The 27,763-nt window shown below is 37.9% G+C and overlaps 1 protein-coding gene across 2 annotated transcripts in view; it reads right to left on the reverse strand.

Moving 5' to 3' along the window:
* Nucleotides 1–27,763, reverse strand: part of EPHA6 (EPH receptor A6) — a 367,586-nt gene that overhangs the window by 155,334 nt on the left and 184,489 nt on the right. For both annotated transcript variants that reach the window (XM_063419479.1, XM_063419478.1), the window contains exon 5: nucleotides 24,908–25,243. In XM_063419479.1, coding sequence (XP_063275549.1) covers nucleotides 24,908–25,243 — 336 coding nt within the window. The remainder of the gene's footprint in view (nucleotides 1–24,907; nucleotides 25,244–27,763) is intronic.

Below are 27,763 nucleotides of genomic sequence, written 5' to 3' on the forward strand. Positions count from 1 at the left end.
AGATCTGTAGTTTTGTGAAAGCCTTTCTCTTTTGTGTCAAAGTTTAAGTGGTCCAGCACACTGGAAGCCTTCAGAAAAACGCCCTGGTGATGCAGTTCCTCACCCTCCCTCGAAACAGCCACCTGGCAGTGATTTGGGGGTTTCTCTGCTCTTCAACCCTTTGTTTTCGTGCCTCTTCTAGATGGCTCTTTTATGCCAGACTACCCAGAGTTTCTCACTACTAGAAAGGCAGTTTCTCAATAACTGCATTTTCTTTTGCTACTTTCTAGCCTCAGACAGTTCTGAATATTTTTTCACAACAGACCTCTCTGTTATGATGACATACATGTTATGGTTTTTTCTGTTCAAATGGAGACAATTACTCTTCCCCACACTGTGGTGGAAATTTTGGAGTCCATCCAGCTTAGAGGACAGGGCTTGCTTAGAAGGCCTTATAACTGCATTTATAACATTAAAATAAATTGTTCTTCTAAACCAATTTCTAATAATTCTGTTTCTAGCCAATGCTCACAGATATAAAGGTCAGGTATAATTGCTTCAAAACTCCCTGAATTTGTCCAGACTTTATATGGCCTATGTATTGCTTAAAGGTGACTATTGTAGCACATTTTATAATGAACAGTGAAATAGAACATAGTTCTTTGCAGAATCTGAAATACAAAGTTTTTCATCTGACAGGAACATGAGTTTTCTGAACCAGGTCTTTCTCCACTGATCTTAGGCAGAGTTCACCAGAGGGAACAGTACAGTGCTACTGCTTTAAAATCAATTTAGTTTAATTTTAAATCCACTAAGAAGGATGAGATGTTTTCATAAAAATGACTCAGTAGTTATCTTTTAATCATTTTGTTCTGCTTTCAGTACTTATGACTATGTTAAAATGAGCAGCCATCTGCAAGACAGGTGCCACTTTAACAATGACTTAAAATTATGGAATAAAATTGCATAAAAATTCTAAGGAATATGAAAATACATGCACCAACTTTTGAGCTATTTTTAAAATTGCTTGGTCTTAGTGAATTTATTCTCCTGCCTAAGTCAGCACAGGCAGTAGAATAAAAAGATGGGCTTAATGCCATTCAGGCGGTCTGGGGCAGGATGTTGGGCCCCCAGAAGAGCTGAGAGCAATCCCAGAAGCTGCTCAGGCTTGGCACAGGCTCAAATACTCTGTGCCTGCTCAGTGTGGCTGCCTGGCCAAGGAACAGTGTGGGCACAGGGCTTCCAGGACAAAGCACCTTAACAGAAAGGAGAGTCCCAGAGAAACTGTTCTGTTTATACCATACTGCAACAACATGGAGAACAGGAAAGAGAGGAATCAGCTGTTCTAGGCTTATATTTGACAGAGATATGCCACCTCTGCTGGTCACCTAATTACAAACCCCACAGCAGTCACCCAAAATATCACTTTGAGGTCATCAGCAAGAGTTTGTTACTAGCATAAATTCTGCTTTGGTAATACAAACAGAGGATCTTCTGAACTACAACACTGTTATCCACTTAGTACTCTGCTCCATGCTATCATTCCTTAAAAAAAGTCTATTTATTCAGCAATTCTCAGCATCAGTTTGCTTGAACAAAAGCGGCACACATGGACAGCTTGGAGAAATGTGTAGGACTGCAGAGCCCTTATCAGGTATCTGTAACATTTTTTTAAAGAATGGCATATTAGTAAGGTTGTTCTTGGGGGAGATACTGAGTCTTATTCATTGTTGAAATGTATCTTCTGTAAGTACTTGCATTCATCCAGTATGAGGGCTAAAAGATATCCGCTCACAATAACAGTATTTCCCTTCTCTTTGCAAAACTGAACACGTCTACACAAGATGAAAAGCAGCAAAGGATCACACACAAATTTCCATGTGTTTTATTGCTGCTTTTCCTTCTGGCTGAAGCCAAGTGCAGCTGTAAGCACAGAACCTGAATCATTCTCTCAGCTGAGAATATCCAGCAGTAGCATTAGAGATAGTATTAACTATCCAAAATGACATTTTGAGCAGTATGACTCCATCTCATACCCAGAAAATAAGTGGTTGCAGTGGAGCTGTTTCAAGAATATGCATTCCTGTCTCAACATTGTATTCTTCCCTTAGCATTAAGCAACTTACAGTTAAAAACTTCTTCATTCTGTCTACCACTTAGAGAGCTGATAGGTCATGACAACTTTTGCTGTCCCATCTAAGCTGAAACAATCACATGTGGTAATTCTGGCACTGCATTAATCACAGATGTGGGTTTTCTTGACAGTCCTCCTGATGAGATGCTGAATTAAGCTTTTCACCTTTTCTCCTCCCTCCTTCCCTTCATGCCTACAGCAATACCCCTCTGGCTATACTCGGATACTGAAGGAATGTTCTTCTCATTGCTCAGTAGTCACTACTCTCTAATCAGTACCGAATCAATGCTAAAGTTACTGTGTGCTGCTATCACAGAATAGTCTGAGTTGGGAGGGACCCACAAGAAACATCGAGTCCAACTTCTAAATAAATGGCTCGTACAAGGATCAGCTCCATGACCCTGCTGTTACTGGCATCATGCTCTCACCAACTGAGCTACATAAATATAGATATATATATTTTTTAAATATATATACAAAAGAGCTAAATAAATAGCTGAGATATATAAAAAGCTGCGGATCACCCAGGGCTGTTCAGTTCACATACATATTTGCCATTAGTACTACTCAAAATGAATTTGAGAATTCTGTACCTCTAGTTTGTAACTGTGCATGTGACATTGATACACTCTCAGGAACTGGGTTATGAAAAATTAAGCTCTGAATTGCAGAAATATTCATATGGAAAATGATGCCTTCTCACTCATGAAAAGCAGTAAACAAATTAGGCTATAATACCTCATAATTTTGTAATATTCCCATGTCTGTAAACACTGTCAGTGGCATTAACACTTGCCATCTTTGTATTATTAGGTTTCCTTCATTAGCTTCCATTTTAATTGAGAAGTCTTCACAAACCCCTCTATTATTTCTCAGACAGCATGGAGGCAGAAATAGTAACCTGTAAAATATTCCCCCTTCTTCTCCATGGAGGGCAGTATGTACTATTGTTCATTTCAGTTTTCTATTAGCTTGACTTTCTACACAAAAAACATCCTCAAAGGCCTGAAGCTCAAAATGCTGCCCCAACCTGATAGCATCTTAATGTGCTCTTGTAATGGATTCTGGAACAGGTGGCTAATAAATTAAACAGAGGTATGCAATCTATTATTGACTGGCATCATTCCAACCACACAGCTCTCAAATGACAGCTTGTTTCATGTAAATTTTATTGTATTGAAGGTTCCATTTGTTACCAAGAGGTTTCCTTACAGATGGAAAGAAAATGCAAATAATATTTTCTATTTTACCTGGGATAATGCTTAAAAAAAGCAAGCGAGCAGGATTTTCCTTTGGGCCTTTTATACTCTAGGATGTTAACTAGCAAATGGAATATGTTAAAAACATAGCAGCTTTGTAACAGAAAAGATAAAAATAATATAAGAAGAGTTGTTTGGTGCTTTTTCACACTACCAAACAGAGCAACTCTGAAGCAGATTATGAAGCTCTGCACTAGCAGACCTCTGAATACTGCAAATTTATCCTAATTTTACCATGTAATACTGTACAGATTATTGTGTACATTTTAATTTCCCTCTTACATTGAGCCAAATAGCCTCTATCTTACCAATTCTGATCTCTCATCATCCACTGATACCCATCCCTAAACAAGTAAAGCAAAGGCTTTTCTGCTAAGTCTGCTTTCCTTCCTTCTAGCTGGCCACTTATTTCCTCCTAGGTATGAAGCCATGAGAATACTCTTAGTGGAGTTACTCTGGAAGGAAAGCCTCTTATTCATGAAAGACTGCCAAAATCTCTCTCCCTCCTATTCCTACATCAGCTTGCAGGGTATTTTCATGCAGAAATTCCTGCAGGACTGGAGGTGGGCTCAAAACAGAGTTTGAGCCTGATATATCAAGTTCAAAAGGACTGTAGGGCTTAGAAAACAGGCACTAAGAAAAGCTGTGCGTTTTCATAAATAACAGAAATTTGAGTCTTCCCTTGAAAGTGATTTCATTTGGTCTGGAGAGAAAACGAATCAGAAATCAGTGTTTCAAGCATGCATTCCATTATTTATAGGTTGTTGGAACGGGTGGGTTTACATGCTGTGACTGACACACGTATGTCGATTTTCTAACTTTAATGTCAAAGGAGACAAAGGGATTGACCCTTTTTCCTGTAATACAGCTGAATAAATACATTCTTCTGAACTGATGATTCCCTTTGTTAATCCCCTCTACCCAACAATCCCATCCCAATAAATGTGAAGGACAGTGCACTAAAACCAATTCAAATATTTCCACACATAGATCTGTCTTTTACTCATTATTTTGCTGTTTACCATTCTATGCTCTAATTCTGGGAAAAAAATTACTTCTGCTATGAATTGTATTTATTGATTCTGTATTTTTCTGTCTTTACTCACCAATGTTTATAAGCTGATCCTATAAGTCTTTTAGGAGTTATTTTATTCCTCACCATAACCACAGCAGTTGAAGCATAACACTCAGTCATTTATAGGAAAGGGGGTTGTTTATAGAACAAACAAAACAGTTTCCATCTTTCTTTCCTGAAATCACTTACATGAAGAAGAAATATATTGATATTTATGATACTTAAAACCTTGAGCTTTCAATCACTATTTTAAAATTAAATAAAGAATAAGAAATCAAGTACTGCATTTGTGAGGTGACGACTTCAAGAGCAGTTTGGTCACTTACAAGAAGGAAATCACCCAGTGACATTTTCACTGAAATGTTGTGCTGAAGGCAACACCACAGAGAAACCTTAACCTGTCAAATACACATTCAGGGGTTTCCCTAAGTGAGTATCTTCAAAGCACACATTAAAAAAACCAACCAACCAATCCAAAAAAACCAAACCCAAACAAAAGACCACAACCCAAAAAACCCTAACATCAGTAATGAAATTTGCCAGTACAGAGCTATTAAATAAAACAAAGAATGCTGTAATGTAGCACAAATAACATAAGGAATGCTGCAACATAGCACATTTACTCTTACACATGTTTTGTAGTTAATGAGTCCTGTTCTGAGGGAACAGGAAATGTTTTCTATTTTGAGTTCTTTTTATCTGCCTCCCTACTGCCAGTGCTCTTTTTACTTCGGTTCTATGTACATACAAACTGAATAATCACTATGGTTCTTTTTTTTTTTTCCCTATTCAGAAAAATAAAGGCCATCCAAATGAGCTATCTTGGTGCTCCAAGAAAGTTTAATAATAAAAGCCAGCTAATGGTTTGTACCTATGGAAGCTGTAAGGGAATACCAATAAAGCACAGCAGGCTCCAGTGGCCTAATGGAAGACAGCTATGCTGAGAGAAGTTGGATGTTCAAAGGGGAATACATGGAGTGAAACACCTACTTCCTAATTGGCATTCAAGAGTTTTGAGACATGGGTCAGTACATCCTTTTCTGTCCACACTTGGGATAATATCCCTGCAGGTGGGCTGGCAATTACTCAGAATACACCACAGCACAGAGCATGTAAAACAAGAGGGACAACACTGTCAGGAACTCATCTCTTCTCCCTCACCAGATTAATTGCATTGGGGATCTGCTTCCCTGCTCCTCACACCTTCTCCCCACAGCACAGAGCCCGAGCCAGGGAAGCACAGGAATTCCTGGGAAATCATACACGGCCCAAAACCTCACATATCTCTGAAAATCAGTCTCACCTTCTGTCTAACATAAAGTTTATCCTTTCTCAGATTGGTATCAATCACCTGATGCTGCCTGAGCAGGATCTGGGCACTGTCCTGCTGAGGAGGTTTGCACAGGCAGGCAGGGCTCCTTTTAACCCTCATCAATAATGCAGAGAAAACATCAGCCAATCTCTTCCGTTTTCCTGACCTCCCTTGTATCTTCTTTATTCTTCTGAATTCAGTTATATTCTAATTAAAGCTTACTTTTGCATTAAGTTGAGATGCAGTGCATTCCCTGTCATTTGTTTGCTGGGTGGCAATAAGAAGACAGGTACTAATGAGATATTAATGCTGGCAGTTTCACTGACATTTACAAATTATTTTGATTTTGAGTTTAGGTTTATTCTGCAGAATTCCTGATAGTGTTACCTCACTCATCAACACTTTTGTTTTACATAGATAAATTAGTCTTAAATCTTAAATCAGCATTTAATTTGAAATTTGTAGATTTAATTTTAGGATAAAAACCGCATCTTTTTTTGTGACTTCCAGCTCTTTCCATATTTATAAAATTACAAATATTATAAAATTTATAAAATTTACAAAATTTCCATATTATAAAATTTACTACGGCAAGTCCTTTTGCCAGTAAGGATCAATACCAAATATCTTCCAACAGTATTTTGATGCAATGATGTCATTATTGTACATAATATACAAACAGTATGATTCACTAAACAATATCTAATTATGTAATGTTTTTATCCCAAGGAAGATGCCTTTATTTCATCCTTGTTTTTATATTCAGAAGACACAAAGGAAAGCAAAAATATTAGTTTGATTTAATTATTCTGCTGTTCTGTTCTATGTTTGTCCCTGTGTCTTCTGTGTAAGAAGTTTTTATTCTCATTCTGAGCCACTGCCTGCTAACATGGTCAGGATAGATATTCACAATCACTGTATAGAACACTTGATAAATCTATCAGATAGCATTACTGCTACATTCATCAGGCTGACATTTAAATTGTCTTAGTTTGTATCAGTGCAGTATCACCAGAAAGCTTCACATTTCAAACACTAGAGGTAAAAGTGAAGAAAACAGCACAGAATACATTTAAGAAATAGGTAAAATAATACGATGAGGTAAAAATGTTGGCATTATTTTAATCCAAGGGAGGAATTCCTTGTTCTGAAAACTACTCTGAAAAATCAAATAGTGACAGACTATTTGTAGTCTTGTAACGCGATAAATCACTTATAAAATAAAGTAATTTTGTGATTTTCCACTGTTTTTCTTGTCAGAGGAAAGTGTGCCACCATCATGGGTATTTCTACTCCAGTATGACAAATTACCATCTCAGCTGTTCCTTTTAGTGTATAATATCAGCAGTCAGACAAATAGAGGAGCCACTGAAAAAAAAAAGGCAAAGAAAAAAAAAAAGCAAGCTTTTTAGCAGATCATGTAGATATGCTCCAATTCCACACAATTAAAACATGCAAAATTTAAAAAATAAATTAATAAATAAATAGGACATGAGACATAAAGAGGTGGTGAAGGGGGTAGAAAAAGTAAAAAAAAAAAATCTTAAATAGTCAAGAAACCAAATACAGCCTCACAATCTTAGGGAGAATTTTCTATTTCACTGTTGCTATCCCACAGTGGTTTTATTCCATGTGCAGACACTCCTGGAACTGTCTGGGTCTGAGCTATCCAAGACAAAAAGCAAAGCAAGACCTTCCCAGTGAGCTGCCTCCAGCCCTGGAAATCACAAGCACCTTCAGTCCCCAAAGGCCTGAGCTTTATGTCAAGTTATTATGACACTGAGCAGATTCCTGGCTAAGCCTCTGAGAATCATAAATATTACGGCCTTTTTTTATTATTATTTTTTTTTAAATCTACTGCAAATAATAGAGGGCAATGTGAAGATCATTGTAGCATAAAGGAATAATTGTCTTTCTAGAATAAAAGTTTCAAGTTTTGTTTCTGTGGCAGTGAGGATTTTGTGTTTTCTAAACCAAATGCACCTAAAATTGACTGGATGTTGAGAGATAAACAGGAAGTTCTTTTAAAGCAAATGAATATTTTGAAAGAGATACAATATAACCAATACAGGTGAAATACATGACATTTAACTTCAGATGATTACTTTGTAACTAGTAAATGGTTCTTGAATTTTAGTCTGAATTCTATGGTATTGATACCTGTCAGAAAAATTAATTAATAGCTTAAGGGGACAATTGATTTGATCTGCTAAAGTACATCATCCATGCTAAATTGAAAAAGGTAAAAATTATAATTATTGTTACAATACTTATTATAATTCCCTCCACTGCCAATCAGAAAGGTCTTTGAACTGATGAAGTTCAGAACTTTGAGGAGTGAGTGCTTTATAAATAAAATGATCTCTGTCCAGCCTATTTATTGTGATGAGACATTTACTTTTGTTAGTCATATAGACAGAGAACATTTATCAGGAGAGTTTTCCAGACACAAATATAGGTTTCTTCATTTTTCAGTACAGGCAGGACCTAATGCCACAAAAAACTCTAAAAAAAGAAATTCTAGGACCAACTTCAAGGCAAGTAAAAGGCAAAAACCTCCTGGCTTCAGAAACCATTTCATTTGCCAGTGCCAGTTATTTTTTTCTTCATTTCTAAAATTATTTCCAAACTTACTCTTTGAGAATCAATCCATAATATTAAAAAGAAAAAACCCTCCAAAGCAGCATAAATCAATCATCTTGTATCTTTTGCTTAGTTAATGACTGACAGTAAAAGATTTTGTAATTGCTAAAAATGAGAGCCTTTTATCAGGGAATGATGCAAAATCTCTGTAAACAAAGAAGAGAACCACGACAGGGTATAGCTGTGGCTAACACTGCATTTTAACAGCAAACACAACACATCTAGCAATTTATTTATCAGTCAGAATCCTGAGTCCCTGTTATTGACATTTGACAGAATCGTGGCTATGGTACAGACAGCTTCTCAGACCTGTCATTTAAAACCTCTGCAATTTTAAATGGACCTTCCATCATCTCTAACACCTAATTATCTTGCCTAGGTGGTTTTTCCAGGCAAGGAAGATGAACAATTATCAAGGAGGGTGGTGAATTTAGAATGTTCTAAAACTGATTGTGTTTGAAGAAAGAATAAAGTTTTGACCCTACACATGCTTAACTTAAACCTATGTTTTAGATTTTTTAAATGCTCAATTAATATATTTTTTTTCAATATTCATTATGGTCAGTGAGATGAAAGATCATTTAGTCACAGCTATGCTCAAGACACCTGATGAGCTGGGAAACTACAGAAATCATGAAAATGCTTTAGTTTACACTGGCAGAAATTTTGAAGGCTTTCCAGATTTACTTGGGCTGTGAGACGCATTCTGAACTTGCACATTCTCTCAAAATGATGGGGTTTACTTATTCTAATTTAAAACATGACCTTGTTGCTTTATCTATATTCTATTTCCTGTAAGTACCTAGAATCTTACATGGTTTCAACTGTTTACGTTTGCTGCCTTTCTCAGCCCACAATTCCCTGCTTTTTGGTGGAATTGGATGATCTTTAAGGTCTCTTCCAACCCAAACGATTCTATAATTCTGTGATTTCCTTTGGTGCATGCTCAGGTGCACACCCTGACCTTTGTCTGGTTTCAAAGGTGGTGAGAGGTGCTTCCCTCTGGACTGCAATAAAGATCTCGATAGTTTAGAGAGGGGAGAAGAGATAAAATCTCCACCTCCTTGCATGGGCACAATCACCAGCAGCACCAACAATTCACATTTGCTTGTTCAGCATCTGGTTCATGCCAGAGTTCTGGAAGTGTACCTGAGAAGGTGCTAAGAACTGCCACAGTTAACGAGTGAAGTTCCTGTTATTCTATTATTTATGGAAGTCATAACCAGGACTTCACAAGACACCTACTGCAAGTAAACCGACTTGTAAAAAAATACAGCAGATTTTCAGAAAATAACACATTTTCAGTTAGCACAGCAAAAAACAGTGAACTGCTGTGTAAATTTATATTCAGGAGCTGGAACTGTACGACCACTAACAAAAGCTGCTTCTCATGAGATTCCTGCCAGACATATTTGGCATGTTGAGCAAAGCCAAATAAAGTATTTCTGAAGGATTAAAAAGGTAGCAATTTGTACAGGATTATTTCCTTATCCCCAACTGCTTCTTTTTGCCCTTTCATTGCAGAAGCAATTAAAATTTTAAATAAAAAATTGAATGAATGCTAGTTAGCATTAATGCAGAACATATGAAGATGGAAACTGGTAGCAATCTGTTACAGCAACCAAAATTATGTCTTCCAGGCAAGCAAAGGCCTCTTTCTGAAGTGACCTAGCCTGTAATCCTTCTAAAGTATATTGGTTGATACAAGTAATTAGGCTCAGCCAAATAACTAAATAAATGCCTGTACAAGACATTCTCAAACTAGGATTTAGCAACTGCAATAAAAATGGTTTTTTAAAACCTTGATTTGAAATGGAAATTGGGTTCCTTGCCTGAACTGAAGAATTCCATAAAAAATAAGGTTAGCACCTCTCAGTCTGATGGGAAAAGACACAACCCAACTAAGAATTCCTCCCTTTTCCTTTTACACTCAAGCATCTGACTCTAGATAAGGACCACAGGAGAGATGGTAATATTTGAAATAAGAGTAGCAGTAGCACTAACAGTAGGAGAGAATAAAATTAACAAAATAGGAATTGATGTGCTGCATTTTGATTACTGAGGCTATTGAGCCATAATTTGGAGAGCTTCCTCACAACTGATCTGAACATTATGGCTCTAGAAATCTCCATGAAAGTGCCACAACTGTCACCATCTCTACTCTGCAGCATATGTGAAAAATCAAAATGTCTTAAGCTCTTTGCTCTTTGGGGTATTTCTATTTCTGCTCTGTGTTTTTGAGTACAAAGATGTCATTCAGTGTCTTCACTGGCTGCATCCATTCTCACAGCATTGTTTCCAGAGCTCCAAGTTGCCCAGCAATGGCTCCTTTGTAATTCAAGAGTACAGAAAATGGGTTCTGATAATTTTCCAAGCAGATATGTTTGGCTTTAATAATTTCATTTGCACAGTCACACATACGTCACATATGCAGAAAGCTTCAGACCTTAACACAGGCATGGATTTGGTGATGGGGAAAGGGACTTACCAGCTCCGCTGGAAAGCCTTACCAGCTCCGCTTCATGAAATTGTCTCTTTATGTGAAGTATAGCAAAAAGATATGATTTTTCCTATTTGCAGTAGGGTGTTCTCAAGCCTTAGCTCAGTCCTGAGGACTTAACTGCTTTCAGGACTTATGTAGTTGTGGGATTTCACCTTGTTTTTCAACTGCTTACAAGCAGAAAAAAAGTATTTCTGTATCAAGGCAGAAACTGAGACCCTTGCTGAAAGAAAAATGTACCCTAAAGCAAAAATCTTAAACCAGAGTTTCCTGAAAATGTAGCAAATACAATCACAGAATATGTTGAGTTGGAAGGGACCCACAAGAATCATCCAAGTCCCGGCCCTGCACAGGACACCCCCAGAATCACACCCTGTGCCTGAGAGCACTGTCCAAATGCTTCCTGAACTCTGTCAGGCTTGGTGCTGTGACCACTTTCCTGGGGAGCCTGTTCCACTGCCCAACCACTCTCTGGGTGAAGAACCTTTTTCTAATTTCTAGCAGAAGTTCTGCACTAACTTAAGTTAGTGCAAACCAAGATCGTTACCCAAGAAGTCACGAACATCAGAAACTTAATTTGGGCAAAACAAAGGTTTTACCAAGATGCCAGATCTTCCAGAAATTACCTTGTCCAATTTTTAGGGGAATTCTGACTAAAGTAACAGTTGCTGCCCAGACTACATCAGTGTGAGGCTTTGACTGATAAAGGTCGGAGGGCAGGCAGAAGTCTTGGCTTCCCAATCCATGCACAGCCCTTTCCAACATGGTGACTGTGTGAGGGAGGGTCTCTCCCTCCCCATTTCCCAGGAGATGTGACATGGCAGATCTGTCACCCCCAGGCCTGTGAGGCGTGACATCCAGCAGGTTTGCTGTGATGCTGCTTTAACAGTGATTGAAGAGCAAAACTCGATTTGTAAAAGCTTTCATGATGCAACCATACCCATCAAACACAAGAAGAAAATCTGTCACAACCTGCTCTGTCCCAGAAGGGAGTGAAGGCTGGCACCAGGGCATCAGATGAGGACAAAAGGCTCTGCCATCAGCTGCAGTGGGCACCAGCAGCCACGCCAGGCAGGCTGCCCAGGCACAGCTCAGAGCTCAGCTTGGCCCCTTCATTCAGTTCTAGGCTGAAACTCCTGCTCGTATTGTCTTGCTGCGGCCCTGTGGGACAGCCTGGGGACAAGAGGGCTCACTGCTTATTCTCTGACACTGCTGTGCTGAGCTTGGCATGAGGAGCTTCAACGTGATCAAGCAAAGAGCTCATTCTCCCCATGGCAGAAATGTCTTTATTTCCTAAGCTGGACTTCAGAGACAGCCAAGGTGCAGAGAGATGTGGAATAGCACCTGGCCACAGTTCAGAGAACAAAGCTGGAGCTGGCCAAGTGTTGACTGGAACAGAATGCAGAATGGGTTGAAAGGTGTCAAATTTTTAAACTTTCTTTCTTTTTATCTCTCTGCATAATAATGCATATAAGCATGCATATATTTTTATATCTGTTGCCACATGTGTGTTTTATTAAAGCACATATTAAAATCAGACCTGACAAGCCTATAGCGAAAAACTATAATGAATTTATTCTGGCTTTGTTGTTGTCTCTGTTCAGCAAAACAAACAAAAAAAATAGGTAAAATTAAATACTGCCTTTTAAAATGAAACAAAATTTCCTTCTGCAAAAGCACTTCATGGGAATGTGCAGTTCGCTGCCCATCTTTTTGCTAGTTCTTCACAACCAACTTTGGAACAAACTGGCAATTTTCAGACAAGTACAGAGAAGCCCAAAGGACCTATTTCTGTGACTTTCATGAGAATCATTATCTGCATGAAGACAGACCCAACAATAAATGTGCAACTGTGAACGAATTGTGATTTTTGCCTGTATTCCAGCCAAATCAGTAGGAAATAGAAGAGATAGCCCCAAGCACAAATGTGAAGGAAATGAAGTAATATCAGTCCTGCTACTGATACTGCAAATAATTCAGTCTTTAAGAAAAAAAAGAATATTTTTACAAAAACACAGAGATAATACATATTAAAAAGAAGCAAAAGGCTGAAATTTGCTAGGCATGACTTTGGATAAAGACTTTATACATATCTTGATCTATTTATATCCTATATTCATACAGAGATATCTCTGGATATGAGAAAATCTAGTTTCTACAACTTTCTATAAAAGGAAATCAGAACTTATTAAATTAACAAAGTTCAAGTTAAAGACCTGTATTTATGAAGGCATGCTACAAGAATAATTAAAATTTCCAGAGATAAATTAAGTGGAACAAATTTTATTAGGAGGCATCACGTTCTTTAGAATTGAGACTTTTGTTGCCAGGAAAAAAAAGAAAAAAAAGAACAGAAGAAAATATTGTGATTTTTAATCCAAGCTGATGCCTCATTTGTAAGTAACTGCAGAGTAGTTAAAACTATTTGTTCAAAAGCATGCTGGTAAATAGTTACACACAGAACCTCACTGAAAATGCCACAGAATCTGTGATAACTTCAGACTATGTATAAATAATCTATGCCTAGACATGTTTCTCCCCCAAAAATATTGGTTTATACAGAACTACTCAGGCAGATCAGGAGAAGGAATATAAGCAGCAAATGCCTGAAACCAACTCTTAAACAAGCATTAAAGAGTTCTGAACTGCAAGATGTACTGACTACAAACTGCCCTTTCCACATGCTCTAATGAGATATTAGCAGATTGTATTGAAGTGTAGTTATACAACTTTAATAATTCTATAAAAGATATATATCAAAAGGCAATTTTGAATGTAGCAAATGGTGGACTATTGAATTTCAGATAATACCAGCAAGGCAGCCTTTTTCTAAACAGAAAGTTTCATATTTCTCTAGTGAGCTCATGCCCAGCTCTGGGAGCTTCTGTGACCTGCACAAGGATTTCCAACTCTGAATTTCAATGTCTGAAGCTCCCTTGTACCAGTCAGGTATTACAAAACACCAGAATTTAAACAGAGCAGAAATCTGCCCCTCCAAAATCCCATCACGAGTTGCAGCTTTCTATGCAATCCATAAAACTGGCTTTGTTTTTCAAATACTTGAAAATTTTCAGTTCTTTTGTCTCAGTTGGTCTGTCTTTATCCAGCATCTTGCAACACTTTTTGTGCTGCAAGGGAAGTTTTAGTTGTGCAAGAAAAGGTTTCCAAAATACTAGGACCTTTTCTCTTGTCATGATACCAGCCTAACTATTTTACCAGTTTACTAAATTTTAACTCCTGCTCTGATGTTCTACAACAAAACTGTAAATTGAAAAAAAAGTGTTTATATAAAATCTTTGAGTTTTGAAAACATGTATAGTAGGAATATTGGAAAACTCCTAACTGTGTAAGGAGAACCAAACCACATAGCACAGTAACAAAATTTGGTAAAAACTCTCCAAAATAAAGAGGGCTTGAACCCTTTGAGAGCACACAGTAATTACCTCACTTTATGATTAGCAAACTGGTGCAAGATTCAAAACTGCAGAAGGACAAAGAGTCTGCTGGGCATTCACTCATGGGTTTTAACTTTAACTTTCAGGCTGTGCCCTCTAAGAACAAGCAACAAGTGGCAAAATTCCCAGGACAACTGGTAAGGTATGGATGGATGGATATATGCATTACTAGTCACTCCAAGGCAGAACAACACCCACAAAGGACACCACCAACTTCACAGTGGCAAAAACAATTCAAGCAGGAGAGCAGAAGTGGAAGGGTGGGGAGGTGAGTACCAAGCAAGCTGCTCAGCAATGAGGAAAACAAAGAGCTCAGTTTAGTATTCTTATTTATGCTTCACACTTGCACTGGGAGCTCTGTCTTTACTCATATTACATGTTTAACTTCTAACACTTATATCCTTGGTTTAGGAGGTAGACTCCCTTGCATTGATACAGCATTTGTAGTTGGTTTGGGCTTTTGTATACTTTTTCACCTGAGGCAAACAGATAAATATTTCACCACTTTATGTACTATCAAGGGCCTTTTCATGCTACTAATAAGGAAGTAACGTGTTGCTAGAAAGAACAAGCAATTGATTAGTTGTGAAACAGTCCCATTGATACTGAAACTAGCACTAAATCTGGAACTTCAGAAAAATGCAACTGTTGTCTGGTGAATCCCTGAAAGTTGTTGTTGCTTTTATAGCAGTGCATTTTCTGGACAGAGAGTGAAATAAATGAGAGACTAGTTAAGATTTACAGCTTTGCTCACTTTTTAAGGTCAGACTCTCTTAATGAGTAATTGTTCATCCTGGCACTTGCTGCCACTAAAACAGCTGATAGCAACTCTATTACCAAGTCAGGAGTGATAGAGATGTATGTCCCTAACCCCCAACAACCCACGGCTGAGGGAGAACAATGTCTCGTGCATCTTTCAATTTTCTCTTACATTTCTGAGCTGGCAAATGTGTTCTGAAGGGAAGTCACCTTCACATACACACAGCTAATGCCCATTTCTTACAATCAGACTAGTTTTTATTAGTATTTATTTCTGACATGTCAGGTGGCATTGCTGTAAAGCAAAAAAAAATAGGTTTATAATGGCTTTTCCAATCAGCATCATCACTTTTATTCCAAGCTAGCAACTAACTTCCTGCCTAATTTGTCACAACTCAAAGTGAAGCATGTAGCAATGTTTAGAGGCAGAGCCATGACATTTGTGTTTGGCTGAGGCAGTGGTCACCAGCAGTCTCAATTTATCACTTTTAATTTAAACTCCCATGCCAATGATTTTCATTCTTAAAGCTATGACTGGCTTTTATGGATTTCAAAATCAAAGGGAAACTAAGCTACAGTTAGGAATTCAACCACTGAGATCGATGAAAACTTGTTTTATAACTGAGGGTGCTCCAGTTAAATCCCATCTGCCTGACAGAAGGAATTTAATGTTTCAAGCAGTTCCTTTCCCACTTTAAACTGAGAATAAGTTTTTATTGCAGCACTAAGCCACTACTTGCTGGACAGATGCCGACTATTGATGTTGTGTTCTCAGGAAATATTGTGAAGCAAGCAAAGGTGAGTGCACCAGCCTAAAGAACCACGCACTAATAACCTAATGTCGATCCCTGAACTGTCTGATTGTTGCTACTGTTCTCTTCTCAGACATCTGATGCACTTTTTCACTGCTGAAAGGCAGCAGCAAATACTTGAATCAGTCAATGGAAGAATATACTTCATATTAATTTACTGTGAAAATAAATGTCAGTTCAATTTCTGAACCGCTTAGAAGGTGAATAATCTGGATTGTTTCATCCAATATCTCACAATTAGCAGTTAATTTCATTTAGAATTATTTTATATTACTTTAAAGGATTCAATCAATAGGTACACATTTTTGTTGATAGACTGCAGCTCATCATCCTTGAACAAAATTTCCTTAATCCAAATACTCCCCTACCCTATCCGGTAATATTTTTTTAGTCCTCACTGATCTTAAATTATAGGATAAAAGAAAAAATTGCTACAAAATTTTAAAAGAACAGCCTAATTTTCAATAATGGAGCTTGAACCAGTTACTGGAATCAGACAACTTGTTTCAGACAAATCTGAACTAATATAATGGTAATTCCTTTCTACATTGTAAAACTCATTATTGGAAACTGGCTGAACAACTTGGCAGTAGTTTACAGGAACATACAACAGATGTTTGCCATGTATAAGAAGTTAGAATTTATAAATCAGTTAGAAAATGTTCATTAATCTCTGAACACTTCAATACAATTATAGATCAAGCTCATGATTTAGAAGCTGTTGCATGAATTATTTAAAATAATACGGAAAATAAAAGTTTAAAAACACAACTTTACGTTCTGACAGAATAAGCACAAAGATAATTCTTGCAAATGCAAGTTCATTCAAAGAATGAGATTTAATTAACATTGCAGCAATTTATAAGGTTTTCCATTAACTTCAGCAGAAAAGTTGTGACTAATTATCCAAGTACTGTGGATCAAGGCAAAAGAACTAAGAGAGAGGAGTGCTCAGGAAACATGAGCAGATCTAGGACTACCTTGCATGTTAATCCATTGGACATCTGTAACTGACTGGCAGTGAAACAGCTTTAGCACATTAAATCTAATTTTGCAATTAGAGATTGCTTGTAAATATTTGCTTTAAAACTTGACTTTTGAAATACTGGGGGGGGTTAATGTAAAAGATAACATTGTTATTTCAAGAAAGAAATATGGTGATGAAGTAAGTCCAATTTGCTGAATGTATCTGTTTTAAAAAATTATTGTATTTTTTGTTTATTTTTCATATTATAAATTCTTTCTCTGCCATGGCTTGCTCTTTCACTCAGATTTGCCATGGGAATGGTTCTGCAAGTCATCTTGCTCCCGCTTTTGGCTATCCTGACTCTACAAGCAGATAGCAAAATAAAACACTTGTAGCATAAATTTTACCACAGTAGGAAAACATTTAAATATGTAATACAGACATGAAGACAGTAAACGGATGTCTGTCATTGTTATTCTGGGCAGAAAAAGGTAAAATCAAGTTATTAGAAATATCTTGACGCTAACAGAGATGTAAAATAAACTTCTGAAGCTTAGGAAACTATGTAAATTTGAGTCTGCTCTCATTCCGAAGTGCACAACTTAACGCCATTATTGTGTATAAATTAAAACTATTTCCAAAGTGTGAGCCTAAGGCAAATGCGTATGGAAGAGTCAAGAATTATTGAGTGTAACGAAGAAACTACTTTTATGAAGCAGAGGAATCAGGCAAACTGTTAACATTACTGCTTTGAACAGCTAAGCATTATCAGAATTGGTTTGCAATTTCCTGTGTCTTTCATTTTGAACACACTCCCTAAAGATTTGTGTCAAAGTCATGACATGTATCAGCACAATTTTTTTTTTCAGATTGACCCTTTATGATGAATGCCTTCCTTTATTGCACTTAACCAAAATCACTACAGAAATCTTAATTTTACTTGTCATGCAATGGAAACACCAGAGTTTCCTTTGGTTTCATGTTGCTTTTGTTTTGTCTACTTTGGTTGGCTGGTCTTGTTTTTTAATGAAATATCTTTCAGAAATGTTTAGGTAAACTTTGAAAAGACAATGTTCTTGATGTAATTCTGAAGATTTTCCCGAGTTGGTCAATTAACATTTGTTGCAGAAGTTTCTAATTCACCAGCTCATATCTGAAATATCTTGTTCCCTGCCCTGACTAGAATACTCAATGGTGATCATTTCCACTTTATAACATTCATTATGAGAGGTTCCAGATAACTGAAATGTGCTTAATTATCCTAACGTGGTTCTCAGGCGAGTGTGGAGATAGCACCAATGAGCTTATCTGACATTCTAGCTAAAACCTCCAAAGTCAATGAATACACATCTCAAGCTTCTGATCTCATTTAATCATGTGCTCAATGCCCTTCACAGCTACTGACTACAACAGGAACAAACAAAATCAAGGCATATTTCTTATCTCAGTGCTATGTGCTTGCCAATTTCTTTGTAATGAGTATTTTACATATTTCTCCACAAACACCCCTTTCACAAATTGAAATAAACTATTATTATGAAATATAAAATTTTGCAGCACATGGGCATTGCACTTCAGCGACTACAACTTAAATCAGAAGTCTGCTGAAAATGCTTGCCATGGACAAACTGCTAATGGTTATAAATAATGGTGTACTCTGCAATGAAAGAAGCAATTACAGAAGCTGAAAGACCACACTGGTAAGTAAATTGTGGGAAAAAATACAGCACTGATTAGCCTTTCCCCTTCTCATTCAAACTAGAATTGAATTTTGTTCTCCTCATATTGTGCAAGTTAGAGGAACATGTCTTAAAGATAGACATTGGCTGGCTCACTTACGGCTAGTTCTAGTGCATGAGACATGAAAGTAAATGCAACCAGGTTGGGTTTTGCTGCCTTAAAAAATGACTGGCTATCCAAATTTTCCAGCAGAAAAAGAACATCTCTGTTAAAAAATTTATAAGCATTAAACAAACCATTCAGGAAATAAATCACAGTTGTTTCAAAAGCCACTTTTCTCCTATGAATACTGTATAGTAATCAGGCATGTGTGCAAAGAAACATCAGCTACAAGTAGTGTAACTCTACTGAGGTGACCAGCAGGGTAAAAGCTGTGATAAATAACTGTGTTGCACAAAGACCTTGGCTCTATAGTTTTAATTCTGACAGACCTGAACAAGTCTGAAAATTGAGATGCAGAATTTCTGCCTTGTGGTTTTCTATCCGATGGAAAACACCTAATCTATAGACACACTGATACAAAGATGCATACATATTGATATCCCTAAACACACTGAATATTGATTGCATAATGCTGAATTCTTTAAAAAAAATCTATTGTTTAAATGTATTGTACATAATTAACTTAAAATAGAGAGTATGCATCTCAAGCTTTTTTTAAAAATTGTAATTTTTACTGTCTTTGCATCACATTCACTATAGACGTTTACAGTGTGTCCCTAGTCAGTTAACAAGAAGTCGATATTTCTCATCAAATTTTTCACAAAACAGCATCAGCAATGCTGATAACAGTGCAGTTTTGGGTGGAGCTATCAATGCAGCTGTGGATGTCCAGTAAACAAATGCCATAAATTTCTTTTTATTGTCATCATAGGAAAACGTCATGTTCTTTCTTTCATGTGGGCTTGAGCTCTGGCAATATTCTGATTGAGAGTTTTGTCACCGTTTCATAACTAGCTTTTATTTGATCTACTATTCCAATAAACAGCCATTAAAGAGAGCTGTTCCTTCAGATTTATAAGCCATTAATAAACAATTTGGAAGATGGTTCAAAGGGGCTTCATCGTGTCATTATGAAAAGAGAGATTTTCTTGACTTTAAAGTTACAAATGACAATCTTGTCTGTAGAGATTTGAGACTCAGAGGGGAGAAAAAGGGAAGTTTACTGTTGATTAGGGTGAAAGTTGGATGCTACTGTGGGAATCATTTTAGGATGAGTGAACAGGGAACTCCCCCGCCACCCCAGTGAGGATCCTGAAACTCTACTGCCACCAGCCAGAAGGATTAATCTCGATAAATTGATAAACTGTCCTAGTAGTGTTGCTGAGACACAGATTATCAGCCAGATGAGGCTCTTAACCACTTACACCATCTCCATTGTGACTATAATACTTCATGCCTTTAATTCATGGTGATACAGTTGTGTTTATTCCTGGAAGAGACACCGAAATCCTTCCAGGCATTCATCAATTCCCACAGCAATGAGTAATAAGAGGTTGCTCTTTCTACAGACTGTCTCCACTGAACTATAAATACGTCTGAGGAGCCACCTGTACTAGAAATAGACCTTAACTTACTTAGAAAAAGGAATTAGATGAAAAACTTCCAAACACTGACAAGATTTTACCAGCAGATTAGGAAACATCACCTAGGTTGTATCTGGCAATGGCTCACATAAAAGAGGATGTATTAGACAACAGAATCCTGACAGATTTGCACTTTCCGAGTCAGCTGTCAACACCAGACAGACACAGAAAAATGAGAGAGGTGTTTAATACAGCAGTAGGGTGTGTGCCCCCAGCGTGAAGCCTCTCGTGTCTCAGATTCTGCCAGCTTGTAGCAGGTTTTTGATGTCACAGAGTCACCCACAAACTGCAGAACTGAGAAGGACTTTCCAGGATGCTGTGGCAAAAAGGGAACTTTTCCAGTTTCTTCCACCACTTGGGGTATGTCTCATACTCCCACTCCTTGCAGTGTAATATAAAACCCCTTTCTGTTCTAAGGGAATAGAATGTCTGAATGCACAGTGAATGAATGCATACATGGACTGTTATTTGGAAATAGGAACTACTGTTTTAAGTTCTGTTTTGCTTAATTATTCATTATTTACTACTTTAATTATGCATGAAAAACCTCAAGTACTTCTGAATTTTCTTTAGGCAATGCAGACACCATGGCATGCTAAGAAAGTTATATATTGAGACGTCCCTTCCATTAGTCATAAGAGAAATATAAATTACAATTCAGCATATAATTCTCTGCTTCTTCACACAATGATTTAAAGTTGACTGAGCATTACTACTTTGTGCTCAGCATATTTACTGCTGTATAAAACTTTCTCTCTCTCATAAAGAAAAGGCATCCAGGCACTTTTCTGAACAACAGTATTGTAAAACATTTTTCAACAAAGCTTTTTGTGAAAACATGTTTTATCTTTCAGTTGTTTACAAATCACTTTAGCAGTAATTTGGGAAAGTGCTTTAATACGTGCTAATGTGAGCAGCAACATTGCTTAAGTGCTTTTCTGAGCAGAATCGTGTTTATCTGTCCATTTATCTGAGTTCAAAGCAGGGATTTATTCTGGTATCTCAAAACATTTTGAAACAAAGCTACTGAAGGGCAGCATATAGATCTCTTCCCTCATCTCTCCATCTGCAACATTTGTACTTCCTAGCACACCCTGCCCTATCCTGGTTTGCCACAGCAGCTGGACAAGGCACGGCACATGCTGTGCTTGTACAAGACCACAAATATATATTTTTTCTTGGCTAACCAGTCAGCAGGCAGGCTGAGTGGTCAGTCAGCTGGTGTCCTTTATACAGAAAGGAATCCTCACGTAGCTGAACTTTGCTTTTCACCCTGCAGACCTAACCAAGGGCTTGGTGACTCTCAGGGGTCATTCTTCTGTTGAAAACCTCAATTCTGTTGAAGCTTTTTCACTGTTACCAAACTCACCTTGGCTAACAGGTTCACATTTCATTACGGTACCTGACAGACAATATGACCACAGAAATTTTGTTTCCTTATGAAGCCAAGGGTTAAAAACCAAACCCAGGGATATCAAACTTATGAGACCTTTTACAAAATTAAAGGAAAAGGTAATCAACATTACCAAGTGAATTTTACAAGACTTACTCATATTAATGTTAATAATCATTTTTTAATATTTGATCAGGTGTGGTAGTGCTTTAGACATCAAATTACAGAGAGGTTCGAGGGATGCAGTTTGCAAAGCCTTTTTTAAGTGTTACTTTCCTTTAGTCTGCTCCTTGTCACTGTTAAAGTGGAGAAATGCACTTAATCTTGTTGATACTTGTGACTGCATGAGGAGGCAGTTAAGATTTTAATATTAGTTGTGGCAGGGCTCTGTGCATAAAAATCATCTTTAATTACTTTTGAATTAGTTCACTTCTCCTGTCAGCAAATATTCCCCCTTTTGATGCTCTCAGACTACTCTCTTCACTAATGTGGCAGAGTACAATTCTTCAGTTTCTGTGGATGCCCACAGAACTCTCACTGAATTACTTTATTCAGCAAAATGCCAAGAGCAACACTGTTCTCCAAAAAGGGAGAAGCGAAAACCCTCTGAAGAACAAGCTAATAATTTTTCATGTTTAATGACAAACCTGGTAATTTCACACAAACCATCCAAAAGAAAAGGCCACTAGAGGGGAAGTAAATCCAATATGCTCAAAGAAAATAAAAATGCAAGCTGCTCTGTAGCTAACAGAATGGTCTGGATTTACAACAGCAGAAAATTTTGGTCTATATTCTTAACAAAGATATGACAAATAAATAAAAAAAGTTTTTGTATTTATAAGAGGTCTTGCACTTCATGCAATGTGCATACCAAAATGATTAAAACACTATGTAGGAAAAGACTGCATATAAAAAAGTAGTATTAACATAGGATAAATATGTTGTATAGGTATAATTTATTGCACACCTGTATCATTCACATTAGACACACCTCAAATGCAAAAAACTGGATTTAAACCAATATCTCTGGACTTGTGGTCCTTGAAAAAAGGAATCTATTTTTGATTTGCTGTCATGTCATATGTTTAATCTTGGATCTTCATTTTCTATGAATATTTGCACAAACCTGCAGCATCATGCAAACACTACTGTCCACTTCACCAGAACTAAGATTATAAGGAAAGACAGCCAACTGTGAGTTTATAATAAAATCTCTGCTATGTTCCAAAGCTTTAGTTCTATAACTTACTTTTCTGAGGTTGGATACCCTAGCTTTTTCCATATCTCTTCTTATTTATGACTAAAAGTAACTCAAGAAGATGTCCATTTTTCTCTCCATACTTTCCATCAACAAAAGCTCCATGAATTTTCTTCCACATTTCATACAACCTCGCATTTTTTTTCTTGTCCTTTTAAATATATAGTCACCATGCTTATAGTTTTATATGCCTACACAGCCTGTAAGCCTACAGGAATGGTTTTATCTTTACAACTACATTTTATAGATGACTCAATTTCATTTATTACAGCGCTTTCTCATGCAAAGCTGTCGTTTTATATCCAGATAAACTGACAGATATTCTGAAAATCTGCTCTTAAATCCTCTGAAGCCTTTCCAATAGCATTTTTAGTAATATAAGAATTATTAAAGGGAATGCAAACAGTCTAGAGTTTACTGTCAGTGTGTCAAAAACTATCAAAACATTAGTCTTTTCCCTGTTTTGAGTAAACTGCAGAGAAAATCTGTATCCTTCAACCAGGGATAGACAACAGCAAAAGACATTTTTTAAAAGCCTACCACTTAAATGCACATCACAAGCTGTGTTCACACAGCTGTTATCCACTTTAAAAATGAACTCTGTTTCAGGTGACCTCCACCTGGGCAAGCACGGTGACTGCATTTAATACCATGGAGCAAAGCATCCAAAAGGACATTTACACAGGGGAAGTTTCTGGCACCTCACTTTTTTCCCTTTAGTGAGAAAGGAAAAGGGAGATACAGATTTCTAACATGATACATTGCCTCAGTGCTCCAGGCAATTCTCAGTGCAAGACCTATATATCACTAGGCATCTTATATAATTATATATATTACCTAATTAGCGCTTCTGTTACCATCGCCGACGGTGAATGAGTGGGTTTTGTGCTTTTCCAAACCAATTCTCATGAATATTATTAGTATTACCATCGCTATCATTATTATCATCATCATCACAGCAAGCTGTTCCTTTTTGTATGCCCAAAGGCAAACGCGTCATTACTCACTCATCGACAACACTACTCGTCCCAGATACACAGGTAAGCAGATTTTTGCTAGGCTGATCAGTGAAAGAACTCGGGGCCTTCCCTACAAGTGGAACATAACAGGATCCTCCTGAACATGAGCACTTTTACTAAGCAGGAACATATCATCAAATGTGTTCTACTCCAAACAGTTCTGCCAGCTCAGTTCCTGTTCTACATCAAACACTTCAGCTGCGGATGCAATGTCACCGCACAGCAGGTGGAAAACATTTCTGGAACAAATGTCAGCAAGGGATAATTCTGAAATAACCTTCCTGTCTACAGCTGCACAAGCCAGAAGAGAGTAGTGCTCTATGGATTGCATTGTTGCTAACCTATGATGCTGTTACCTGGCACAGTAAGTATTTCTAAAGAAGAAAAAGTTGCAGAAATAAAAAAACAGAACTCCTTTTGTTTCCCAGGCTTCTCACAAAGATTCACCTTGGACGTGAATTCAAACTGCAATGGGGGCAAGAAAACGCTCAAAACAATAATGAGAAGTTTACAATTAAAGAAATAAAAAAGAATCTATTAGGATAGCTCACCTGAGGAAATGGCTCATACAGATGCAGAAGTATCTTACAGTGAGGCATGCTGAATTATTGCTATGAAACACAGATACCAAAGAAAGTGAGTTCACTTTCACTTCGCCTTTGAACTGTGGAGTTGTTATGGATAACCTGTGCTGTTTTACTCTTGCAAAACTGAAACTGCAAAAGCACCAGACAGACTCCGGTACTGATGAACCACTGACACAGCTGGCATTAGATGGTTAAAGCTTGCACTTAATTTTGAACAGAAAGGTGGGGGTTTGTGCCCTGTCTAAAATAGGGTCAAGGACCAACTTCCAGAAGCATTTAGTGCCCTCATCAGCAGAACCTGAAAGTCCTCATGGAAGGCACTTAAAAACATCCAGCAATCTGCAAAACACTCAAACCCACTGACCCAGAAACAAAGGATTCCCCCCCCAGTGAGCGCCCCGGTGACAGGCACGCGGCGCTGGCACTCACCGTCCTGGTCAGTGGTGACGGTGATGGCCGTGAACTGCTTGGGGGAGAAGCTCAGCTCCGAGACGCCGTTGGTGGCCTCTATCTCGAAGGTGTAGTTGACGTGCGACACGAAGTCCAGCACGGTGACGGAGGAGTTGGTGAGCCCCGTGTGCCTGGGGACGAAGCGGATGCCCCCGCCGCAGATCTCGCACTGGCTGGCGTCCGAGCCGCACTTCTTGCACACGACGCTGTAGGTCAGGTCCTTCCTGCCTCCCGTGTCGCTCGGGGGGCTCCACTCCAGCATCAGGGCTGTTTCGTTGATGTTGAACACCACGTTCCTCGGAGCAGAGGGGGGCCCTGCAGAAAAGGAGGGGAAAGAAAGCCTGTTAAGCTGTGGGAAACAGAAAAAGCAGAAAGTTTGCACAGCAGTAAGGTCCAGAGTTAAAAAGATACCAGAATGAGGACACAGAACAGTAAGACTGTGGTTTTGTGTTGTGTAGAGTTGGGCCTTAGCAAGCAGAAAAATATATTAAGCAAGATAATAGAAAACTTTAATAATGAAGCTGTGTGCTTTGTTTCCAGAAGAGTATAAAAAGTTCCTGAATAGCAAAAATATGAAACAAGCACTTATTGTTAGATATAAGGTACATGTGTAGTTTTAATGATTAGTTTATGCAGAAGTCTGTAAGCTGTTAACAATTTGCTATTGGTTAGAAAACTTTTAAAAGGCCTTGTAACAAAGAGAACTTCGAGTGCTGTTAGCAAGACGTGATCTCTTGCCATCTTTCAATTGTCTCACCCTGTCACGAAGCTAATGTTGCAATAAAAGCTCAAGAAACATCTCCCAGCAGTTGTACAGAAAAACTGGATCCAACATTAAGCCAGTGTTATCTGCCTTGGTGAAGATCCTACCTTAAGGCAATGATTTTCAAATAAATAATACAAGAGCTAAATTTCAATGACAGATTCAGTGTAAAAATTAAAAGCTATCTACATACAATTCTTGAAAAAAAGCTGGAACAATAAATTGCTGACATCATAAAAAGCTGAAGAATCAAAATAACTTAGAATTAATGCAGAAAAAAAATTAGGCAACACAAAAAATGACTTGGGAATGTTAAACCTAGACTAGGTAACACAAACTTTCAATAAATGACTCTTGATGTTGTGGGATACTGAGGCAGAGCTCTAACCACAAAATTTGCATCTTGATTTTATGCCCAGTAATGTAGGCTTTTCTGAGACTTAAAATCTTTGACATTTTGTAAGAGATAAATTGGGTAATAAATAAATAACAGCTTTGGAATAAGGACAAGAGGTAAAATTGTTTGTATTAGTTTTGCACTGCCAGAAATTTCTTTCTATCCTCCACTGCTTATCCCCAGGGATTTCTTTGCTGCTGTTCATTAACAGGGTTAGGTGGCAAAAGGCCAAGACTATTAGGCGTAAGAGACAGCTTTCAAGTTTTCTTTCTTTCCCACCTGGCATCTCATCAGCATCAGGATAACAGTGAAGACATCAACTTTTCACTGAAAGGTCTAAAAGGATGATCAGGAAGCAAGAGAAAAAGTACTTCTTTAAGGCTGTGAGGAGGAATGCAAAGCCACTTGCAGCAGGCAGAGTGCAGGGAAGCTCTCACCCAACAAGCAGGCTTGTGCACTGCCACAAGGGACCCATTTCCCACAAAACAGTCAAGGTATGTCCACTGATTTTAAACTGTCTGCTGACTTACTGTGTAAGTAAGATCACATAGAAATCATCTGAGGCTTTTTATATATACACATAAAAATAAATATATAGGGTGATCTAGTGATTGCCCCCTGTACTGAGAAACGGTGAGGCACCTCGAGTCCTGTGTTCAGTTCTGGGCCCCTCACTAAAAGAAAGGCATTGAGGGGCTGGAGATGGTCCAGAGCAGGGCAATGGAGCTGGAGAAGAGTCTGAGGAGGAGCAGCTGAGGGAGCTGGGGGTGTTCAGCCTGGAGAAAAGGAGGCTCAGGAGGGACCTTATCACTCTCCAAAACTCTCTGACAGGAGGGTGCAGCCAGATGGGGGTTGGTCTCTTCTCTCGAGCAACCAGCGATGGAAAAAGGGAAATGGCCTCAAGCTGTGCCAGGGGGGAGGTTCAGGTTGCACATCAAGAACTTCTTCACAGAAAGGGTGTCCAGGCATTAGAATTTACTGTCCCCAGAGGTGGTGAAATCAAATTCCCTGGAGGTGTTCAAGAAACCACAAATTAATGGCTCTTAATGCTGTGGGCTGGTTTACAAGATGGTGACTGGTCAAAGGTTGGACTTGGCGATCTTGGAGGTCTTTCCCACCTTAATGCTCCTATGGATTCTATGATTCCATATCAGATTCCACAGTCTAACAGAAGAACTTTACCACCTAATTGTTTTTTAGATAGGAATAAATGAAGGGGTGAAGGAAAAGTACAAATTGTTACAGGATATCTGAATCATCTTATCTCAATTTCTTACTGTATTATTCTTCTTCCACTTAACATGTTTCAAGCAAGCACTAACAGATGTATGATTTTAAACCAATTTGGACTTAATCCCAAAATAAAAATTACAATAAAAAACATGGACTTGGAAAAATGTGAGGCCTTACACTCCAAGGGTTGATATATGTGAGACGACTGAGGTAAACTCAACTGCTGACCTTGGGTTTTTGGGCTGAACAACTTGAATAAGCATTATATTCCCAGCTCTCAATAAAATCACAGTGCTTCACCAATGGTTAGCAGAACTTGGAAAACTTTCAGCTTGCTTTGCAGCTTTTGATGATTTATAAAACTGCCAACAGGACTTAGGCATGAAGTTGTGATTGGGACACTGGTAAAACTTGAGTGAGCTTTTCCTTATTGCAGAGTTTC

This window comes from Prinia subflava, chromosome 25 (assembly GCF_021018805.1).
Source record: "Prinia subflava isolate CZ2003 ecotype Zambia chromosome 25, Cam_Psub_1.2, whole genome shotgun sequence".
In the NCBI taxonomy this organism is placed as follows: Eukaryota; Metazoa; Chordata; class Aves; order Passeriformes; family Cisticolidae; genus Prinia; species Prinia subflava.